General features: G+C 34.8%; 1 protein-coding gene across 1 annotated transcript; it reads right to left on the reverse strand.

Annotated features, from left to right (window-relative positions):
- On the reverse strand, positions 1-23,172 carry LOC129256673 (EF-hand and coiled-coil domain-containing protein 1-like). The gene is made up of 7 exons (XM_064096097.1): positions 22,948-23,172; positions 21,758-22,325; positions 20,383-20,782; positions 11,385-11,557; positions 9,990-10,150; positions 2,116-2,274; positions 1-141 (listed from the first exon to the last, which is right to left on the reverse strand). The coding sequence occupies exons 1-7, from the start codon at positions 23,065-23,067 to the stop codon at positions 1-3; spliced, it is 1,722 nt and encodes a 573-aa protein (XP_063952167.1). The 5' UTR covers positions 23,068-23,172.
- Between the last annotated feature and the right edge of the window lie 1,089 nt (positions 23,173-24,261).

A 24,261-nucleotide genomic window follows, 5' to 3' on the forward strand; every position in this document is an offset into this window, starting at 1 on the left:
CTAACGGATAGAACCATCAACTGCAACAAGCCGGACATCATCGTCAGAGACAACAACGTAGTAAATATCATTGAGGTCTCTGTTCCCCATGATATCAAAATTGCTGTAAAGGAAAGAGACAAACGGCTCAAGTATTAAGACCTAAGGATTGAGATCGAGAGGATGTGGAACGTGAAAGCAGATGTCACACCAGTCATCATTGGTCACTCAGGAATGGTGAAGAAGGGAATGGAAGCCTGCATAACCAAGATCTCTCCTCACCTTCGGATGTACGACATTCAGAAGGCAGCTATCTTGGGTACAACCAGATTGATAAGAAAGACTCTCGGACATTAGTAGTGTAAAGTTCCTAGTTGCACTTGAAATTACTTGGTGCTTTTTGTTAGAGCAAAGTTATTCAAGAAAAAATACGGACTTGATCCTGTTTAGAGGAATAATAATGATAATAATAATAATGATAATAATAATAAAATAAAGGTATTCATCCAAAATTTAAGGTCGTTTAGTCCAAAATACATGTATTATTTTTATTGTGAATAAAGACAAGAAATAGTAGGGGGGACATTTGATATTGTGTCCCCCCCCCCGGGGGGGGGGGGGCACTTTCACTGACGAGTGGATACCATGCGCGACCATGGGGTCTCGAAAAGCACCCTAAACACGTATTTTCAATATTCTGAAAATGCATCCCTTAACAAGTATAGGCGTCTGAAACCCTACCCTTAACAAGTATTGGAAACAAAACGATACTCTTGGCAAGTATTCCCTTAAATGAGCCCCTAAACAAGTACAGCGATATTTTATTGTTATGTCAGGGTCCGTCGGTCGTCGGTTTTACCTTTACAGTTTGCACACCATTTGGTATACGGTCCCAGCTTCTACACCTCGCGCAAATCGGACTCTAAACACGTAGTGTATGGGCAAAATGGGCATCCTTTATAAAACATTTTAATTTTGTTTTATCATCCCCGCAAATTTGACCCTAAAAACGTAGCTTTCCTAGCAAAATAGATACCCTTGTTTTATTATTTTTGTGTTTTTGACACCCTTATCACGTTACGTACGTAACGTGCCTTATCTTGAAAAAGACATCCTTTTTACGTGTTTTTTTGGTCACGCATGGTATCCACTCGTCAATATAAGTGGCCCCCCCCCCCCTACTATTTTTGGTAGGGGAACGCGTCCCCCCTGTTCCCCCTGGGATTTCCGCCCATGCGCTCGGTGTCTATTCGTCCGTCTTTCTGTCCGTTAACTTTTCCTTGTAAACGCGATAACTCCAGTTTGACTTAACCTAGGCTCATATAATTTGGTGTGTAAATCATACGAGCGTGGATCCCAGGAAGCCTATTGATTTTGAGGTCAAAAGGTCAAGGTCACGTAGACTTGTTTTCACTTTCCCATCTGCAGTCCATGTAAACGCGATAGCTTCAGTTTAACCATAGAGCTATTATGGTTTAACTTAACCTAGGCTCGTATAATTTGGTGTGTACGATACAAGCATAAATCCCAGGAAGCCTGTCGATTTTGAGGTCAAAATGTCAAAGTTCAAGGTCACACTGACATGTTCTCATCTTACCATTCTGAAGTCCTTGTAAACGCGATAACTTCAGTTTAACTTAACCTAGGCTTATTTTGTATGATACTAGCATGGATCCTCAAAATTCTAGTGATTTTAAGGTCAGAAGGTCAAAGGTGAAGTCGCCACCTTCCACTTTTCTTGCTTGACCAATAACTCCATTTTCCGTGTTGCCTTAGCGACACTATTGTTTAAATATCAAGTTGACATTGATCTCGTCAATAAAAAATGATATTCAAGTATGGTCCGAGTATTGGACATTTCAAAGTATAGCAAGGTGTCATAAACGATTGAAAATCAACAACTTAGTAAGTACAGATCATAATTAACATCCAATAATGTGACATTGCAATAATTTTGTTTACATTTTCTCATATACTGATATTTTCTCTTTTTGAGTCGTTGTTAGTGGGGTTGCTGGTAGTAATTATTCAAATGAGAAGGTTTTTTTTAATTGGGTATAATTTTGCGTTTATTTTCTTGATGTCTATGAACCCATGATACAAATCGTTGATACCATAATGATAATCACCACTCACCATATCTCGGAGACGCATTATCAAAACGATGACATCTCTTAATTCTTCTTCAACAGTCGATAAGCGGGACTTGTCAGTTTCCAAAGAGTTTATATCATCAAGATACCGACCTTGATCAAGCTTACGATATCGACGTTCGATGTCAAGATCAATTGCAATCTGTAATGGATAGATAATTCCATATTAAGATAAATTGCAATCTGTAATCGAAAGATAATTCCATATTAAGATCAACTGCAATCTGTAACGGAAAGATAATTCCATATTAATATCAATTTCAATTTGTAATGGAAAGATAATTCAATATTAAGATCAATTGCAATCTGTAACGGAAAGATAATTCCATATGAAGATCAATTTCAATCTGTAATCGAGAATAATTCATAATACCTATTATCATGGCCTTTCACATAAATTTTTCGGGGGGGGGGGGGAGGGAGGATAAGATGCTTGCAGATTTTCGAAGAGACTTGAGATTGTCATTGGGGCACTTTTTAAGTTTTCTAAAGTAAAATTGAAGGATTTCGCGCAGACCTTGGGTGAATTTCACGAAAATTTTCAGTAAAATTATAAGTTACCAAAATTTCGGGGAGGGGGTAATTGCCGCCCTACATACTAACTGCCAGTCTTAAAAAGGTGGTTACCTCTTACAGAAAAAGAGTGTCGTTAGTCATAAATTAATTTAAAAAAGGGTTAACTCATTAGTTTAGCGACGCGCTTCTTGGAATATAAGGATATAGCGTCCCTTCAATGTTTTGTTGATAACTATGCTGATTTTGAACCATAGGTGGCTGCTTTATTATTAATGACCTCAAGAAGAATTATGAATAGTCACAGTCATGTTACTGGATTGTGACCCCCTTTCCGTTGTATGATACGGTACCCAGGTTTCGGAGCATGGCTAGATGCCCTTAAAGGAATATGCGTGTACGGGAGGGGGGCAGTATGACTAGCGGTCTTACCCCAATAGCTCTCCCCTAAAGCTCCACTTATGGAACAAACACAGTGTTGCCACAGTGTATTCACATAATTGACTATGTGTAAATTCTGTGTAAACCATGTGGTCACAGTGTTGTCACAGTGTGGAACTTCAGATCACATAGTTTACCTCATAACTACCCACATAGTTGGAATTCCAACCACAGAGTGGCACACATATACCACAGTGTGGTATGTATTGAACTATGTGTAAAACATGTGTTCATAGTGTTGCCACAGTGTGTTCACATAGTTAACCGTTGTAATTGTGTGTAAACCATGTGGTCACAGTGTTGTCACAGAGTGGGACTTCAAATCACATAGTTAACCACATAATTATTTATATAATTATTTATATATATATATATATAATCTAAATCTTACCATTTGTGTATCTATGCCTTTGTATTGTCTTCTAATTGTTTTTTTTTTTTTTTTTTTACTTTTGATATTGTCAATAATTATTATTCTTTTTAAAGTAAGTTGGGTCGGCCTTTTTATAAGGATATTCTTTTCCTTTTTGGCTGCTTCCCTCTCAATGCTTTTTTATGTCTTTGATGTTATGTAAACTTTGTTCCTATGTATTTTACCACACTTGTGTTCATTTTTATGCAGAGAGCAAAATAAACTTGAATTGAATTGAATTGAATATATAGTTGGCATTCCAAACACAGAGTAGCACATATATACCACAGTACCGTGTGCATAAAGCAATGTGTAAATCCTATGTTCATAGTGTTGTCACAGTCTGAAAATTCATTTTATGTCGTTTTCAACATAATTTCCACTTAGTTAGTATACTGAACACAGTATGGTATATTTTTAACTATGTGTAAAGTCTCTTTGTTCATAGTATTGTCACACTATGAACACAGATGTTCAGATCATTCGTTTACCACATATCATATCCACAGACTTGGCATACTGACTACACAGTGATTCGTATGGCCACAGTGTAATGCTGGATTATGTATAAACCTTGCATGTGTTCATAGTATTATCACACTGTGGGGGTTTCAGATCATTCATTACTTTACCACATCATTACGACATATTTACGACGTCATTTATTTACGATGAGTAAATTTGCATTGACCTTAAGAAGTGATTATTTATTGATTAATCAACGACGAGTAGATGTTCAGTTCTATCGGAGTGACCAGATTATATAACATTTATTTACTGAACAATCACATTCCAGAATGTTCCTCAAACGTTTTCTTTATGTATTTGTGCATGGCCCTGAGAAGCGGGGGTGCTTCCTTGGGGGATGCTGCATGTATCTTTCTCCATGGGCATCATTCCAAGGTATTCTGTAAGATGTGTAAACATGGAAAATGTAACAAAAATGACCTTTATTTTCTAGTGAAACTCTTTTTCCAATTATTTTTTGCTGTTCAAATTTACATCAGCACCCCCGGACAATAAATCGATCACAGGGCCCTGTAATTTTGGTGACTATTATTATTGTTGTTTTGGTTACATAATTATCATTATTATCATGATGTATTTTTCTAATTTGTATATGCACTATTATCAGGTCTACCATTTTTTTTTCAATTTATTTATTTGAACAAAACTCCTTTATATCCGAGGCAATCACAAAACATGGTGCATTCATACTGATAAAAAGAAACAATACCAGAGATAAACACAGCGTTAAAAACATTAATCCCTTTACACCACAAATCTACTGTGTTTGCTAAACATGATAAATTAATACTCATTATCATCAACTTTAACATGTATTTGGCAAATCAACATCCAGGTGACTCCAAGGAGGAATCTGCAAATTCTTAGACTAGCTTGATATGCACAGAGCTAATGCGATATGCTGATGCGTGCATGCCACATAATATGTGCATTAAAACCAAAACGGTTGAGACTAAATTGGTTTAATTTCCGCAGACTCAGTACTCAATATGGTTTATTCAGTCAGACTACGAATCATGAAACACAATATAGCGCAATTTCCAATGCATCATATTATTAAAGCAATGCAATGTTGTGAGATTACTCTGTTCTGCTGACGGAGGTTCGAATCTCGCCTCAAACCACCTACTCAAGATTTTTATTTAATTATAAATGTGTGTCACAGTGTGGTATATACACAGTGTTACCACACGTCCCAAAATCATATATTAACCACATGTGTTTGACACTGTGTTACTGTGTTGCACTGTTTTTTCCATAAGGGATCTTTCAAACGTTATGTGTTGAGAATATAGACAAAATTGAATTTTAAATGGTAAGATCTGATTTTCTCCTCCAATTATGAGAAATTTTCAATATAAACAGAATAATAAGTGAACTGGAATATTTGATTTTATTAATCATCTCGATGGAATGATTTTTAACTCGATGGACATTAACGATTAGTCATCTCTGAACCTATTTTCTGCTTGGTTTTTGTCTATAACCCGAGGGGTTTTTCGAAAGCAAACAAGTGGGTATTGTCATCTATAAAGGCTAACAATTATCTTCCAGATGAAAACCCGACATTCTGACTCATGGTTACCTTGCGCTTAGAGGATCACAGATTGCATACAATCGAAACACTAAACAATGCTGTTTACTTTTATCAGACGAACCTTTCACCGAAAAAATGTATCTGACACCTTACTCCGCTCTACCACTTTGTGGAAAAAATGAGGGTTGCCACTGCATTGCCTTCATATTGCCTTATTCAACATAAATCTGCGATATGTCACTAGGGAGAATGGTCATGGCAGTTGCTTTTGAAGGGCATTTAAATTATCCATTTGAGCACTTTGGGTTTATATACTGATTGATTTTAGAGTCTTTTTACAACAGCTTGAAAACAACTATTTTGTATGGGCCGCGGAACCAGGGGGGGGGGGGACTACAGCCCTCCCCCTACTTTTTTCCAAAACCGTGTAAAAAAACGCAAAAATGACCATGCGATTGTGATTTTTTGCATGACCCCCCTCCCACTTTTGGCTCAGCCCTCCACTTTGAAAACCAATCCGCGGCCCCTGCTATAGCAGTATCAGATGAATAATTATTCACAAAAAATACCATGATAGTAAAATACATGGCGTACTGTTCGTAATACTGACCTTGTGACACGTGTACAAGACTGGTGCAAGACAACCAGTGATACTATTGTCTTGGTTACTCTAATGTCCAGGTTTCATCAACTAGATCCATAAACAGGGGCGTAGACATTTTATTAATCATCTCGATGGAATGATTTTTAACTCGATGGACATTAACGATTAGTCATCTCTGAACCTATTTTCTGCTTGGTTTTTGTCTATAACCCGAGGGGTTTTTCGAAAGCAAACAAGTGGGTATTGTCATCTATAAAGGCTAACAATTATCTTCCAGATGAAAACCCGACATTCTGACTCATGGTTACCTTGCGCTTAGAGGATCACAGATTGCATACAATCGAAACACTAAACAATGCTGTTTACTTTTATCAGACGAACCTTTCACCGAAAAAATGTATCTGACACCTTACTCCGCTCTACCACTTTGTGGAAAAAAATGAGGGTTGCCACTGCATTGCCTTCATATTGCCTTATTCAACATAAATCTGCGATATGTCACTAGGGAGAATGGTCATGGCAGTTGCTTTTGAAGGGCATTTAAATTATCCATTTGAGCACTTTGGGTTTATATACTGATTGATTTTAGAGTCTTTTTACAACAGCTTGAAAACAACTATTTTGTATGGGCCGCGGAACCAGGGGGGGGGGGACTACAGCCCTCCCCCTACTTTTTTCCAAAACCGTGTAAAAAAACGCAAAAATGACCATGCGATTGTGATTTTTTGCATGACCCCCCTCCCACTTTTGGCTCAGCCCTCCACTTTGAAAACCAATCCGCGGCCCCTGCTATAGCAGTATCAGATGAATAATTATTCACAAAAAATACCATGATAGTAAAATACATGGCGTACTGTTCGTAATACTGACCTTGTGACACGTGTACAAGACTGGTGCAAGACAACCAGTGATACTATTGTCTTGGTTACTCTAATGTCCAGGTTTCATCAACTAGATCCATAAACAGGGGCGTAGACAACGGGGGGGGGGGGGGATGAGGGGGATGCATCCCCCCCACCTCACAAGGTGGGGGGGATGGCATGTACAATCATCCCCCCCAGGTTTTGGGGAATGATATTTGGTTACTTAATAAGTCATAATGATGATAATAATAGTAATAATAATAATGATAACAATTATAATATTAATAATAATAATAATTATGATAATGATAATAATAATCCTCATCATTATTGTAATTGTGTTTATTGTTATTAGCCGCATTCACACGGTGAAAGCCAATTCAGACGGTAAAAAAAAAGAAAATCTTACAAGTATTTACTGGGCAGGAACGAAAAGAGGCGCAAGATATTTGGTTTCTAAGACACAAATTTGCAAGACTACAAAAGTAAAACTGACTAAGAGACCGATATGTTTGTTTGTTGAGCCATGAATGCTCCTTAAGTAAGTTTACCAACTTACCGCATGTCTCTATTATCTGATTAGCAACTGTTAATCAAGCTGTTTTTGGTATGGGAATGAAGCAACAACTTTTTTCTTTTCATCGAGACTACTTTTCAGGCACGAACCGAGTACGAGCAATACCTTCTCATATATGATATGTATTATATTTATTTATTAATTTATTAGTTTATATCAGATTATATTACAGGTATATGATATTTATACATATATATATACATTATATGCATTTATTTATTTATTTATTTATATATTTATATACACGTTATTTTCTCAAGTCGGTTTTTATTGAAATACATGTGTGGTCTGGCCAACTCGTGTTATAGGCATTAAACATTGTGTGCAAAATGCATCAGCGCAATCTAAAACAGAATAGAAAATGAATGTGATACAACAGTATACATAATAATTCGTGACAGAGAGTACCATACTACTATCTTTATAACAAGTATTATTCAAACAAACATATATAATTATGTATAATCATGAATTGTTCAACTTCATGCTCCCACTATATGACTATTGTTACACTAATACTGATATCAGGACTGACTGGTATACATTAGTTTGTTGTTAAGCTTGCAGCAGCTACATCTTTTCTGTATTGTAAACTATTTATTTATTTTTGTTTTATTTAAGATGCACTTTGTTTTGTATTCATTTAAAGTATGTTGATTGATACATGAAGACATAAGTTTGAAATGTTTAAAGAAGTTTGTTTCATGTAAAGCGCAGTGTGAATTTACCCTGTCTTGAAATGCGAGATAAAAGGAACCTATTAGTATTAGCATTATTATTTGTATTAGTATTATTTTTTATTCGTATTATTATTATTATTATTATTATTATTATTATTATTATTATTATTATTATCATTATTACTATTATAAGACTGAGATCAAATAGAAGTAAATAATGCCCTAATTTGAAACGATGCAATGCCGTTATGGTTCCGATTTCTTCACAAACTTACAGAGCAGTATTGTTACTTCATGGATCATAGTGATACTGTTTATGTTTTTTGTATCTGTATGTTAATGAGCCGCCAGCCAATATCCATCTATGGATACTATGCCTGTTTCTTTGAGGTAAAAAAAAAAGCATAGTATGTACGTATTCATTATGCTTTATAATGAACAGACATATTGTTATTTGTTTGTTGTTTATGTGTTCTATTCACAAATGGCCACAGAGGCTGTTTTCATTCATAACCACATACCCATATCAAGACAACAAAGACTATACCTGCGTGTACACAATTGACATTGGTTTTTTTTTTCTGAAGAGGTGTAACAGCAAAATTCACAGAGATAAATAAATAGGTAGTGTGGTTCAATATGCAATACTATGTGTCAGTCCATTCTGTATTCGTATGCCACGGTGTGTAGATCTTGTCGATGTATGTCTGTCCATTCAAGGCGTAGTATGTGTGTGGTGCGAGCACCCGTGTGTGTGTGTGTGTGGGGGGTTGAGTATGTGTGTGTGTGCGTGCGCGCTTGTGTGTGTTATTTTACCTCATTAAGTATGCATCAGATTGTACGATTTCAAGTTCAAAATTGCAAAAGCTCCCTACCGTGGCAGGGGGGACACCCCCCTCCCACACCCTCCCCCCGCTCGGTCGCTTCGCTCCCTCACTCGGGCGCTTCGCGCCCTCACTAGCGTTGGCAGCCCAGTCATCCCCCCCAGGTGTACGAACCTGTCTACGCCACTGTCCATAAACTTTCTACCCCGAAAATTATCAAAGTTCATTGACCCTTAATGACCTTTGACCTTAATGATGTGATCTGAAACTCAGGCAAGATGTTAAGTGATACTTGGTTACTAAGTCCGCCGGGCGACTTCATAAACTGGATCCATAATTTATAATTTCAAAATCATGACATTTCACAGATAAAGATTTCGATGTAGATTCCCCAAACATGGTCTAAGTTCATTGACCTTTAAAACTGTAAGGCCCGTATTCTAAAGTCGGGTTTAACTTAAACTCAGGTTAAAAGTTGTGGTCTGAGTATGGATAGCCAATTGTTACATAAATTAATAACAGTAGAGATATCATATTTCGATCATTTGGCTCTCAAATCATTCATAATTATCTAGGAAGTATAAATAGATGATCCTCTTTACCATCGATGAATCAAGAAAGAGCACAGTAAACATAAGAAACATACAACTTGATAAAAATTTTGACACTTTTGGCTTCCCATAATTTTAGCGCAGAGTTAGACCATGGTCTAAACCTGACGTCAGATTCGATCCTTTATACCTCTATGGTTGACCTTTTTTTTTTAAATGAGAACCATTTCCTCCGAACCCCTCTGAGGAAAAGCTCGTGCGGGATTTTATAATTATTATGATAGGTGAAGAAGTCAGTCAGATTTAATGAAATTGTTAAGTCTTAACCTTTTGGGATTTATCTAGTGCTGCATCTCTTTCAAATTCCACCTGTCGAAGTGCTTCTTTGAGTTCTTCCATTTCAATCTCTAGATTTACAATGTTAACACGGGTAACCGGTGAGTAGTCATCACAAGATTGAGGAAAACACCAATCGCCGGATGGTATACCTGAAAATAATAATAACAAAGGGCGGCAGATTGTTACAATTTTCTTGGAGAAAAAAATGCTTGTCCATATAATTGGGGAGGGAATGCCTTCAAAGCATCCAAAAGCTGCATTGGTGAAGTTGTCATAATTTGAAGCATGATAAATTGATCTGTCGAATTAATTTCCAATTAAAAACTGATTAGATACAAAATATAATGAAGCCGATTTCATGCATTTTTACCACATACCAGATGAGTATATCTTTTAGAAACGTTCCAGTTCGTATACATCGAAAATGAGTATCATTAAGCCAAATCCAAATATTTTTAGATGATTTGCAAAGAGATATGTTTTGGAATTATTAAATGTTTGAATAAACGTTAACCCACAGCTTTAGAGCATATATTTATGGTTTGTTTCTTCTTTTGATTTGCCTCTTATTTGGTTTCAACTGCTCTATCAGTTAAATGTGCTTTGAAAGAATTTTCGTAGATAAGGGTGAAAAGGTGCGCTAAATAAGCAGCAAACAAAACTTGGCCAAAAATAACTTATATAGCCTAGATTTCATCAATATAGGCAGGAAATACTCTAAATGGTGTTTTTGTGCTCATTGTTATCAAAATAACAATTTTGTCAGTTGGAAAACAATAAAATGATCAATCCTAAAAATACGTTCAATCGCTTGTCATCTCAACTCCGACCACATTGAATGACGACATACATGTATGGTGATAATTCAGAACGTTGAGAAGCACAATCGAAGCCCATTATCGCGAATCACGAATTTGAGTGTTTATAAAGCAAAATACGTAGCCGGTTAATAGTGAAGATACATGAAATTTGCATTGTTGCATTTTGATTCTTCACAGCTTTTCAATGACCAATGACCATACATTATCACCGTTTATTGGCAAGTTAAGCATGTTAAGTGCACTGTTCAGCAGTTATGTGCACCGGTTTTATGTCCGTCATACTAATCACTTTTAGGCATCTACTTTTATCCTGCAATCTGACACAATTCACACCCACCAATTAAAAACCACCAAACAATTTTTGACAGATTCTGACATGATGTTCTTAAAACAAATATAACTTTTCACCTTTTTCCCCCTTATATATTTTTTTTTCTTGGTCGTAAAACACTTCGGGAATAAAGCCCTAACCCCACCGTCATTATGTACGCCAGTGGCCTTTTTTTGGGGGTCTTTATTGGTTGTGGCAAGTAGAAAGTTTTATATAATCTATTCATCTTACTTGTTATAATGCTGTCATCATCTGATTCAGATAAAGATTCACTACTTAAGCTAGGTTGCCTTTCACTACAAGGAGTCATTCCACCTTCATCATTCACGACTTCATTCATTCGTCCATCGTTCATGACGTCATTCAGAGAAGCATCCATATGAGGAGTGATAGTTGCATCAATCCTGAAACAATGATTCATACATATTGATCGGACCAAGTTATTTACAATTCGTGAAGTTTAAAACAATACATGGATTTGAGTAATTAGCCTATTGAAGATATAACAACCATTAAAATAAAGTTAAATCAATATATAAGAGGTGAAAAAAAGGAAATTTCTGATATTTTAAATATTCGCTTAATTTCACAACGTGGACAATAATGATGATGATGATGATAATGATAATGATAATAATGGTGAATTCGTCCAGAGCGCATAAGTCCGTCTATGTACAATCATAGAAATTCATAAGGAGACTTCTTCTATATCATGTTCGGAGGTATCGGAAGAACCAGTCATTTCAATTTCAATTTATTTTTATTTTCATTTTCAACAGAAGAACAAAGTAATGTGGTCAAAATAGTTACAATGAACTTATACAGACAAAATAAATTCAGGCATGTACAGTATATGATATTTATCTATAAGTAGAAGTATAACAAAACAGAGTATGTTATATAAGCAAAATATCATAACCATTATATAATAAAATTCTGAGAAAATGGAGGGATCCTCTAAAAAGCAGTGCTTGTATTGTGTGGACCCCTTTAACATGTCTAAATAATTATTTTAGAATTGCCTACGAAGACAGAAAAAACAGAGAACAGCAGAACAAACAAAACAAAGAACAAGAAAACATGGAAAGACACACAAGGGGGATGAAAACAAAAAGGGAAAAGAGATAAAGAAAGATAATTGAGCAGGACTTCAACGCGCGGATAATAAAAAAATAAAAAATAAGTTAAAGAGGCATGAAATGGTGAAATAGATGATAAAGTTATTTAAAATTCAGTAAATGATGACCTGTATGATTTCAGGTCTAATCTATCCTTTTGGTCTAATTTTTTTCATTACCAATTTCCTTTAATTGGAACCATGTATTTTATTTTTAAGTTGCATTTAATTGTTGATAAAAGAATTAGACAATTTAGTTTTAAATTTTTGAACAAGATTTTACCATCAAGAGACAATTTATTTGAGTGGCATGTAGTAGAAAACAACACATGTAATATTTGTGGAGAAGTTGATACCACTTTTCATTTTATATTGTATTGTAAATATGTTAGATTATTTTGGAAAATTATAGAAAGGTTGGTAATTTATATTTTCAAGATTACTATTTCTACAGAAGAAAATACATTAATTATAGGTTATGATCTGCAAAATTCGAGCAATGTTATGTGTAATCTATCTTGTGTTATTTCTCAATTTGTTATTTATCGAAATTATATAAAAAGCATATTCAAAGGAAAACAAATATGATGCGAATTCTTTATGGATTGAATTCAAGCTTACTATGATTATTTATTTAGAAAGTTTATGTAAACAAAAAAGCAAGTTCGGAATTCTGAAAAAATGTGATATTCGAAAAATTATTGCATTATTGAATTTAATTGATTTTTTTAAAAAATTGTTTGTATATATATATATATGTACATGTTATTGTGAATAAATACCTCGATTAAGAGGATAAAAGAAAAAAAAAATCATAAGGAGACAAATACATAATGTGTTACATTTTTATATAAAGTAGTCTATAAAACTTAATGATACGAAGCAAAGAACAGTAAAATAATTACAAAGTAAAAGAAAACATGTCTTAAAAACAGTTTGAATGAAGAGACAGACGAAGCTTGGCGGAATGGAAGGTGAAGACTTAAGCCAATGAGCAGAGGCGAAATGAGCCAAAAATTTGATAGTGTCAGATTATGGCGTATCGGGCAAAATTTATAAAAAGTTTCAAGCGAGCAAGCGACCGAGCAAAAATTTCAACATCTTTAATACAAATATCCCATTTTGTGATTGATTTTGACATAGTATTCAGAAAAAAGTGTCATTATAATCCACCTCTCTCTTTCATTTTTTGTCTGTAACGGCCCTATATTGGGGTTAGGAAAGAAAAGAGAGAGGTAGACTTGTGAACGGATACTCAGTACAACAAACCCTGACACTTTGATTAAATTTTATAATATCATTGAATTAATAAGTTCTTGTTCCAATATCAATTTACAACAGTGGAAAGGAGTTAATTTATTAATTACAAAAGCTTGGAAAACCTAATCGAACACTTGTGAGTTCAAAATACATTTGAGAGTTTGAATCATATATCAATTGAAGAGGAAATATATTCACGGACTAAATGAAACACCCACACCCAATCACACACACGCATTCACACGAAACCTGATTATCAGTTCGCGGTAGGGTGGGGCCCCTTGGTTTTGAAACACGGTTCCAACTCTTGCCGGTGATGGCGCTGTCGATATTTCTGCGACAAATCGGTGAACGGTGTTGCGACGTCCCAAAACGACGACCTGGAGCTGTCCTTGATGATCAGTAATGGCTGCATAATCGTACCCGATAGGGTAGCCGACTCCAGTCCCGACGATGGAACTCACCGCAGTGAGTTTTTCAGTTACACCAAAAAGGACGACTTCTCTATACGTCTCATAAGTTAAATAATTACTGAAGACTTCAAAAAATAAGATTCATTTGGTGCTGACTAAATAACTCGAAGATACAACTCAGGAAACATGAAAATGGCGACTGGCAGGAATTAAACTAAGACGACTACATGTCTTCACTCAACGATAGCAAAAAACGTAGTGCCTGCTACTAGCTTGTACGCCAACCAATACACCTTACCCGACGTATCAACTTGGGCGTGGCACATACGTGTACGTATATACATTCGTACAGATTCAATTACGAGCCACGTACGCTCGGTGAACTAATTTGCATAATTACCATAGCGACGAGCGCTAAGAAAGAAAATCGGCGGCAATTCGCCACGAAGCAATTTTGCTATACATTTGAATTGGCCCGATCATTGACCAGTATTTTGTTTAAACGTAAATATTAAGAAATCTTTTCCTCGGTTAAATTTTGGGAGATAAAAGAAAAATATATTTAAAAAACGATGACAATTTAGGAACTTGACTAGTGACATTGTCCTTTTCCATTTTTTTTTTTTTTTTTTTTTTTGGGGGGGGGGGTGGGAGCGCTCCCAAGCCCCTCAACCCATCTGTACGCCACTGTCAATGAGAGAGTTGATGATGTCCCGTAATCTTTTTTTTAATTTTAATTTGGAACTTTTCATTTTTTGCAAACTGCGATCTGGATTAAAATATGTAAGATAATTTTGATTTCCAGGAATGAAACCTCTTGTACATCATAACAGGAAAATCAAATAGTTCATAATTCATATGATACAAGAGAATATTTTGTAAGTGTATAATTTTATCAGTTTCTTCAACTGTTTGCCTTTTAATTCTGTGCATCATTAAGTTTGTGAAATTAATCAAAACTTCAACATGCAATAATTTTCTTATCTATGTTACATATAAGAAGAATTGGAAGAGCAATTACATTCATTTATTTAGTTATTTCCTCTTTAAGGATATTTATAGTCTAGAACTATAAAGAACATTCGAGAATGTCTTTGTAAAAGCTTTTGTTATGCAGCCCTCGCCTATTTAAAGGCCAAGGAGTTTTATTTTTTGAATAGGGAAAAGCAGACAATAGATTCCTCAGGCAGTGGCACAGAACAATAGAATTAGCTAAGTTGTTTATTTCACTGAGGTCATTCAAAAATGTTTTAGAAATGTAAAATGCTCCAGAAAGAAGGAGAATGTTCATTCTAAAGGCAATACTAGAAATGTCTAGAATAGTTGAAATGTGTCTATATAAAGGTGGCAGTTTCTTCAATCACATCATATTAGATCACTTGATCATATCAGATCACTTCATCAAATCAGATCAGAACTCAGAGTTTCACGCCAGACTTTATGTCAGAGCAGAGTTTATTTCCACCCGGAATATGTATCTTCTGTGGAATTATTTGCACGCCATCAATAAACTGTTTGCAGTTATTTTGAGAGAGGAATTCTCAGTTCTCATCGAGATTATCAACATCATCAACCTGTTTAATGAACGCTTTTTTCAACCCATGGATTGCTGAATTTGACCGTTAATCATCATCAACATCGTCTTCACGGACATTTTAACTCGTTACAGTGACTCTCATAATTCATCGTGCTTCAACATCAGTTTCATCATCGCCATCATTGTGAACTTATCTTCGCCAACCAACTGGGAGTTTATTTGGATTTACTATTATAACCCTGGATTTTACATCGGACACTTCAAGAGATTGATGTAAGATATTTTGTTTTAATTTTGTTTAATAAGTACATGATTTATTTCCTGTAATAAAAAAAAAGGAAATCAAGTTTAAACTTTAAAATCTCAATTTCTGATTGTTATTTGTTGCAGTATCGTAACATCTAACATCCGATTTGATGAACTTTTCATTGTTAATTCCAAAAGACACTTTTTGCAATAAATTTGTTACGTCAACATGTATACGGTTCGCATCTTGACGTTTTACGGCTATTCGGTTTTTACCTATTCATACTGTATCATTAGGCTTAACTTTTTATTCTTTTTTTTTAATTGATTTTTGGGGGACATTTTTTAAAGGAATATCATGAATATGAGGGCGTCATCTGGATATCAAAACGTATTGCATCTCGCGGAGAAGGCGCTTGAGAAATCATTGAGAAAATGAAATAAATTAGAAATATTGTATAACCTCATGATGATCCCTTAGCGAAGAATGTTGACTTAAGGATATTCATTTGAGGGCTTTGAAAACAAGGTGCCTTTCTAAAATCACTACCCTCTCTGAAGCAAATAATTTGATTATGGATTGAGGTTAGAGCACTGTGTATAATTTGAAACGCCAAATTCATAGACGGGTCCAGGGGGAGCCCGAGGGGCACGCCCCACCCCCCCCCCCCCCTATTGGCGGAGCAAAAAAAAGGGGGAGATAAAAAGAAAAAGAAGGCAAAAGACAGGAGAAAAAAAGAAGGGAAAACACAAAATGAGGAAAAAGAGTGAAGAAAATAAGATGAAGGGAAGGCTTGAAAAATAATGATAAAACACGTGAATCGCCTCTGGCAGTCTCACCTGCATCACGCGATTCAATATCGCAGCAGTGCTGACTTTGAAAACTGCTATAAAATAATTATTCACAAAAAACACCATTCAGATAATGATACCATACTATGTTCATTGACAATAAATGACATTTGACCTTGATCATGCGACCTAAGACTTGTCAGTGATACTTGATTACCCCTATATCCACATTTTATAAACTATATCTATAAACTTGGAAAGTTATGACAGCAATTAATAATTATCTCCAACGTGGCAAAAATTTATTGACCTTAAATGACCTTTGACTTTGGTCATGTGACCTGAAACTGGCATGAGATGTTCAGTGATACTTGATTACTCTTTTGTCTAAGTTTCATGAACTAGACCAATGCACTTACGAAGGTATGGGTAATTCAACAAATACACCCAACATGGCCAAAATTCATTGACCTTAAAGACATTTGACCTTGATTATGTGACCTGGAACTCGCACAGAATGTCTTTCAAAGAGTTGCAATTGATCCGATTAATCGCAACTATGGACGGCCAGCAACATCAACATGTATTATGCATGTTTGTTAAAAATATTTTTTCACTATGACGTATACTCCTGCAGTCGTTGTTTTCTTGAAAATTCACTGTGCTTCTCTTTGTTTACAAAGGACATTGTGCCAATTTTCTATAGAAAAAATTATGACAGTGATGGATTTCCATAGAGTTACGATTGATTTGATCAATCGTAACCCTTTGTAAGACGGGGTCCTGATTATTTTTATGTCCAAGTTTTATAAATCAGATCCATAAACTGTCAAAGTTATGATGGTAATTCAACAGACTTGGCCAAAGTTGATCGACCCTAAATGACTTTTGACCTTGGTCATGTGACCTAAAACTCAAGCAGGATGTTCAGTAATGTTTGATTACCCTTATGTACAAGTTTCAAGAACGAGGTTCATATACTGTCATTTAAAAGAAACGTAACCTTCGGTTAAGATTTGGTGTTGACGCCGCCGCCGTCGGAAAAGCGGCGCCTGTAGTCTCACTCTGCTATGCAGGTGAGACAAAAAAAAAATGTCATGTCACTGTATAAAATGTTCGCTCGCACTTCGCGCTCGCGTTGCCTTTTAGGTGATTTAAATATCTTGCTCAATATGGAGCTTAAAATATTAAATTTAAAAGTCAATATACAAAGCATATTTAAATTAGGAAATCGAACTTTCATTATTTTGTTTGATTTACACATTGATTTTTAAAAAGTGCTCTGTAAAAATTATGTTTTATCATATTCTGAATATTAGCATTTTCTACTCGCGCAGGTACCTATTATTTTCCTATATTCCTTAAAGTTCTCAAAATATTCCTATTCTGATTGGTGAGTTATGTATATCTCAATATCAATTTTATAACAAACTACTTAAATCCCGATTTCATGACAGTTTATCAAATATTACGGCTCGCGATTTCCGCTCGCATTGCTTGTTGAAAATAATTATATGCAACTCATGCATCTTATTCATAATTACAAAAGTGCTATAAATGTCCAGTTTTCAGGCCATAATATTAACAGGTTTTGCGCTCTCATTAGGCTTATTGGATTAATAAATGAGATATTAATTTAATAATCAAATTTTTTCAGACTGGAAAATCGACAAGTTTCATCTAGGAAGAGCTAAGGAAGAGAAATAGGAAATTGGACATCATCATTCATATGATGACATAATGTTCTTTGAATGCCCCTGTCCTATGTCAAAACTCAAAGTAATAATAATGAAACATATCAGCTCTTTTTTTTAAACATTGATCCCATACCCACCTCACAATTTTCCTACAAAGTGCTTGAAAAACAGAGCTTAAATTGACCCTTTTTCAGATCGGAATATCAAATATTTTAAGCTCGCGATTTATTAATTTTCATGATTAAAAAAAGGGTATTTAGAATGCCAATATTCTAGGTCGAAATATGAAACACGCTTGCGCATGTTAATTCAAATACGCAGCTTGTTCTTATTCAATAGTTACTTTAAAAATCATCCAGTTTCGCAGTTGCGCTCGCGTTATAAATGTAAAAAGATTTCCAATTACTCATAATTTTCTTGATTTACAAAACATGAAGAGAGTTTCCCATTTTTGGTGTAAATCTCGATATTTTCGGCTCGCGCTTCGCATCAATTGTTTAATTATATACTTATCCTTTTCACGATTACAAAAAGTGCTTTCCATTCTTCAGGTAAAAATGTAAACATTTTCAGCTTGCCCTTTGCGCTCGCATTATTTGATTGTTGAAATAATTATGTAACGCCTTCGTGGCTAACTGCAAGCAGCTGTTAAGATCCTTTTTTGATCAGATCAAAACGTAAATTAAAAATTTCTGCTCGCGCTTCGCGCTCGCAGTGATGATTTACATCTAATTTAGGATCACAAACATTGCCTAGAATGTTACAATTTTAGGACGAAATACATGAAATAAAAAATAAGGCTTATGAGATTATTATATGTTTATGTTGATTTAAAAGAATAAAGCTTAGTAGTGACTTTAAAGGGATGGTCCTGTCTGAAAGTATTTATAGCTTAATAAATAGAATAGAATTCAATGAGCGAAATGCCGAAAATTTCATTAAAATCGGATAACAAATAACAAAGTTATTGAATTTTAAAGTTTAGCAATATTTTGTGAACATAGTCGTCATGAATATTCATTAGGTGGGCTGATGATGTCACATCTGCACTTGTTCTTTTGTATTTTATTATATGAAATTAGGTTTATTCAAAAATTTTCCTCCAAGAACTCGAAAAATTGGATTAACACTGACTTTGGGCATTAGATATTTATTGCTGCAACTTATTTCATTATAAGGGAGACATATTACTCACACAAGTACGAAATAATGAAAAAAAAATGATTTTATGTAATAACAGAAGAAAACGGAAAGTGGGGATGTGACATCATAAGCCAACATAATTAACATTCATGACGACTGTTTTCACAAAATATTGCTAAACTTTAAACTTCAATAACTTTATTATTTGTTATCTGATTTTGATGAAATTTTCGGCATCTTGCTAAGTTAATTCTACTCTATGTATTAAGATATAAATATTTTCAGCCCGGACCATCTCTTTAAGGGTTACCCCTACAAAGAAACAAACAAAAATCAACTTCGAGCGGCCGATCGGGGAAAACGTGGCTGAAAAAAATCCCTGCCCCCCTATTGGCGAAGCCTGAAATTACCCAGGCTCGAATCTATCAGTCTTACCCAAATCCAAAGATATAATATGCATTTGAGAAGGTACTTGGAATAAAATATAAATAATGGAATGTCAACGAACTCTACATTGGAACGGGTTAGGTTATTATCAGACGAATACGTTAAATCAAATCAAAAGATTATCCAAAAGATTAAAAAGATAATTTCACAGGATCAAAGTTAAGTGAATTGAGAAGGATTTAGTGGCGCCTTTATATTAGAGCGAAGAGGCTATGATTAAATAACAGCAAATTAACCTCCCCCATCTCTCCCTCTCCCTCTCTCTCTCCCCCTCCCTCTCTCTCTCTCCCTCATTCTTTCTCTACCTTTCTCTCTTACTCCTTTCTTATCCACTCCTCTCTCTCTCTCTCTTTTTATTTTATTTTATTTTTTACAAATATTCGTGAAATATTATTCAGCAAATCAGCCACCTCCCTCGATTCAAATAGTTTAGTAAAATTAGTTTATGACAATAACTTTAGTGATAATGAATATGTTATTTATAAGGGAAAAAAACAATACTTGCATATTATGCTCAATTAAAACCATGCAATATTACTCGGCATACAAAATGAAATTGTGTTATTCATTTACTCACCCTTTGTCACATTTTTCTGGAGCTTTGTTTTTCAGCTTTTCTTGCCAGAGTTCAGCTTCCATTTGTTGGGTAAAGAGAATAGCTTCCTCAAGTTGTTTGTCCCTGCTTTCTCGCAACCAAATCATTTCTTTTACAAGTTTTTTAACTCTTGTCGACTCCTTCTCATTGTAGTCAATACTCCTCGTTTGTTTATTGCCATCATTGACCATCTCATCACTCTGATTGATTTTTGTAATCTCTACAGTCATAGCGAGGCATTTAGCGTCGCATGTCTGCAGTGCTCTTCGCATATCTTCTACAACTTCTCGTAGACAGTTGTTTTCTGCTCTTAGAGTAGCCACCTCTTCGTTTCGTGTCAAAATTGGCCTACCGTCTTTTAGTTTGGAGTAGTGCTCTTCATCTATGAACAAAAATAGTGATTACAAATTGTGATTAAGAACTTATTAGGGTTTCGAATAAATGACAACAAAAGTTTGTTAAGCAATTTGGTAAAAATATATTGCAGTAAAAAATAAACCGGAAAGGAATTTATAGGAAATAAGCTGTTTACTACATGAACTTAACAGTAGTTGTTTAACAGTCTAAACAACCGTGCTTAATGTAATGATCATAGAATGTTAGAAATCTTGTTTGTTCAAACACTGTCTTGTTTAAGCTGTTAAATAACTACTGCATAAAGTACATTATAGTTAAAATCATTGTATAAAATAAATAAGGGAGTATGAAACCCTGGATCAAGAGAGTTTGCATGGAAAAAGAAATAAAAGAAACAAATAAAGGAAAGTTTGAAAACAATTATCAATGAGAAAGTGATGAGAATTTGAATATTGAGATTATTAATGCTACAGAGATCCTTCATTGGGAATGCGACCATGCGCGATGACGTAACAGAGGTACAACTCTTCCCTCAGTCTGTACACTAATAATATAACCTAAAGCATTATTTTTTTTCCTAATTCTAATAAAAGTATAAACTCGTTGTCTATCACATTTTATGAAACTTCTTTTACATGTCCCCCATAAAGGAAAACACCTGATTATTCGCAGACTTGATAAAAGTGAAGTAATAATGAGTTTATATACAGCACTCATATTGCTTGCAGTGCAAATGGGACGATGTCCACATTATTGTGATCTCAACATTCAAATTCTTCTAACTTTCTTCTAATTATTTTTAAAAACTTGTATTGATTTGTTTCATTGATTTTTCTTCTTTTTTACAAGCTAATTTAGGCAGAAAAGTGTTTGAGGTGAATTGCATTAAAAGAGAGAAACAATACGGGTTACTTTTTAGAATTAGGGACATGTATACATGCGTTAATTACGCGTAAAACGTAAAATCAGCTATTAAACATTAAAGAAACGTTCAGCTTACCTTTACACATGGGTATTTTACCATGCTTGTAGAGTACAGAGTGGAATACTTCTAAAGGAGATCGACAATGAAAGCATTCGGTACACATCTGACGTAACAACAATCCTTTCCTGTCAGGAATATTGATACCAGCTTCAACCATCTCATCATCAGTTTTCCATCTATTCTCATTTCTTTCATTTTGGTCATCAACCTTGCAACTTTCTTCACTTATTTTAGCAAAGATATTGATGAGCCGTGAATGGAAATCTTGAAATCCAATCTCGTCATCATGAATTCCTCTCTCCTTATTCACACTATCTTCATCAGCTCCTAGAAGCTGACAGAGTATATAAAAGTCATTCCATGAAATAGTTTCTTTTTCTCCACCATCTCTATTTGTATTGGTGATGTGATCCCTGTTGCCAAGGTGAAAAAATATTTCTTGGATATATTGATCAATGCCAGTAGAGAGGACAATGATTTCATTACTGATGTTTGGTTCTTGAGTCTGATGGCTGTAAGCATGAGATAAAGCAATCGTCAACCACTGAGATCGCTGAGTTGAAACAATCATACTTCGGGGCTTCTGAAAAAACAAATAATAACAAAAGAAGAAACCATGGCTATGAATATATTGAGGTGTTAAAAATCATATGATGAAATTAATGTGAATTTCATTGATATGAACAAAAAAAATTATAAATCTTATCTCTTGTTAGATTATCTCTCTTGAATATTTGGAAATCAAAATCAGAAGTAAAAGACGAGACAACATTTTATAATTAAGAGAGAGAGAAAGCGAAGCTATATGTAAATGTCGACAAGATCTTCAGATAGACCTATGGAATTTCATTGCAAGTTTGTTATACAATATTTTCGTAAGTAGTTCATCATTCATTCTCCAGCATCAATCAAATGAAATAATAATAATAAAAAAATCCTTAATTTTAAAAAAATCTCATATCGACCCTTCCGAAAATTTACAACCTAATTTATTTGATCCAAATATCTACGGAAATGGTAGTATTTAATGAGAATATATAGCGTATATTAAAAATATTCAAATAGAGATTACAGCATTACAAAGGTGATGAAAGTGCCAAGATATCAATATTTAATAACGCCAGTAAAATTCTATCTAAATAGTATTTGAAGGTTGAACTCATTAGGAAGTCTGTTAAAAAGAAATTTGTTGATAACCACATTACCTCAATTGCAGATTGAATTCCGTTCCTTAAAAAACGTCTGCTTTCATCTTCTGCATGCATTTTACCTTCCTGTTGGGCAAGCATCCACGTTGCACGAGCGATGTTGAACGAATGATGCATTCAATCACTGGTTGGTCCCTTGGTATATCATCATCCACTCATCGCCCCCACCCCATAACACTCCCTCTTATGCCACCCCTCTCCCCTCACTCTTTCCTTGTCAATGGCTCTTCTGCTTGATTGCCTTACTCATTACCCCACTTTCTCTTGCAAGGTTCCAAACTCTCTCTTTCTAAAGATTTATTGCCATTTCGTTCACTCGTCACATGATCTAATTTCATTTCGTTTCAGTTAATCTACTATCTACATAGTCTAATTACCATTTTGTCCAATCCCATTTCGCCTAATAGCCAGTTGGTCTTATGGCCATTTCGTCTTTTAGGCCTATCATTAATTTTGGTTCAATTGTATTTTTGCCAATAGGCCAATAGCCACTTGTCTACTATCATTACGTCTATTACCTACTGGTCTAATAGCCAATCTCCTTTTTATCTATTTTTGTTATATGAAAATGCTGGTTATAATTTATCTTAAAAAGATATTGTCTTTCATCTGTTTACCGTATTTTGCTATCGTTATACATACACATCTATTTTTTTTTTATTAGAATGACAATTCAAAATAAAAGGACCATTGTTTTTACCATTCAATACTTCCCATATCTTAACCCCCCCCCTTCCCTCTCTGTGCCGTTGAACTTGAATGAACTAATAAATGAACAATTTGGCAATAGATGAAATGGCTTTAGGCAAAATGATTGTAAACGAATCGGTTATTAAACCAACTGGTGATTAGGCTAAATGGATAATGGACAAAATGATAACTGGACCAAAAGGATGGTAGACGAAATGTTGGACAAAATGGCATGAGACAAAATGAAGGTAGACCATGTGGTGAGTGGACGGGACTGGAGTAGACGAATTGGCAATTTACCTTCATACATACGTACATGTACTGTATTTACAACCCAATAACTTTTTGTTACTTTCACTTTTGGCCAAATGGGCTCCCACTCATCCACAACTAAAGTTAAACTCTATCCTCTCGCAAAATCACCATCCGCCATCTTTCTTGTACTCGTCATGCGATTTTCGTAATATTTATCATTACGGCTTTATGTGTTTAGTTTCACCAGGGGATCAGAAACAAAAAAACATAAAGCTATATTCTCCATTGTTAGTATTTAAGTCTTGCAGGAATATTACAATTCAAAATTATGTGAGACGATATTATTGCTTTTATATTTCCTTGATT

This window comes from Lytechinus pictus, chromosome 3, assembly GCF_037042905.1.
Source record: "Lytechinus pictus isolate F3 Inbred chromosome 3, Lp3.0, whole genome shotgun sequence".
Lineage (NCBI taxonomy): Eukaryota > Metazoa > Echinodermata > Echinoidea > Temnopleuroida > Toxopneustidae > Lytechinus > Lytechinus pictus.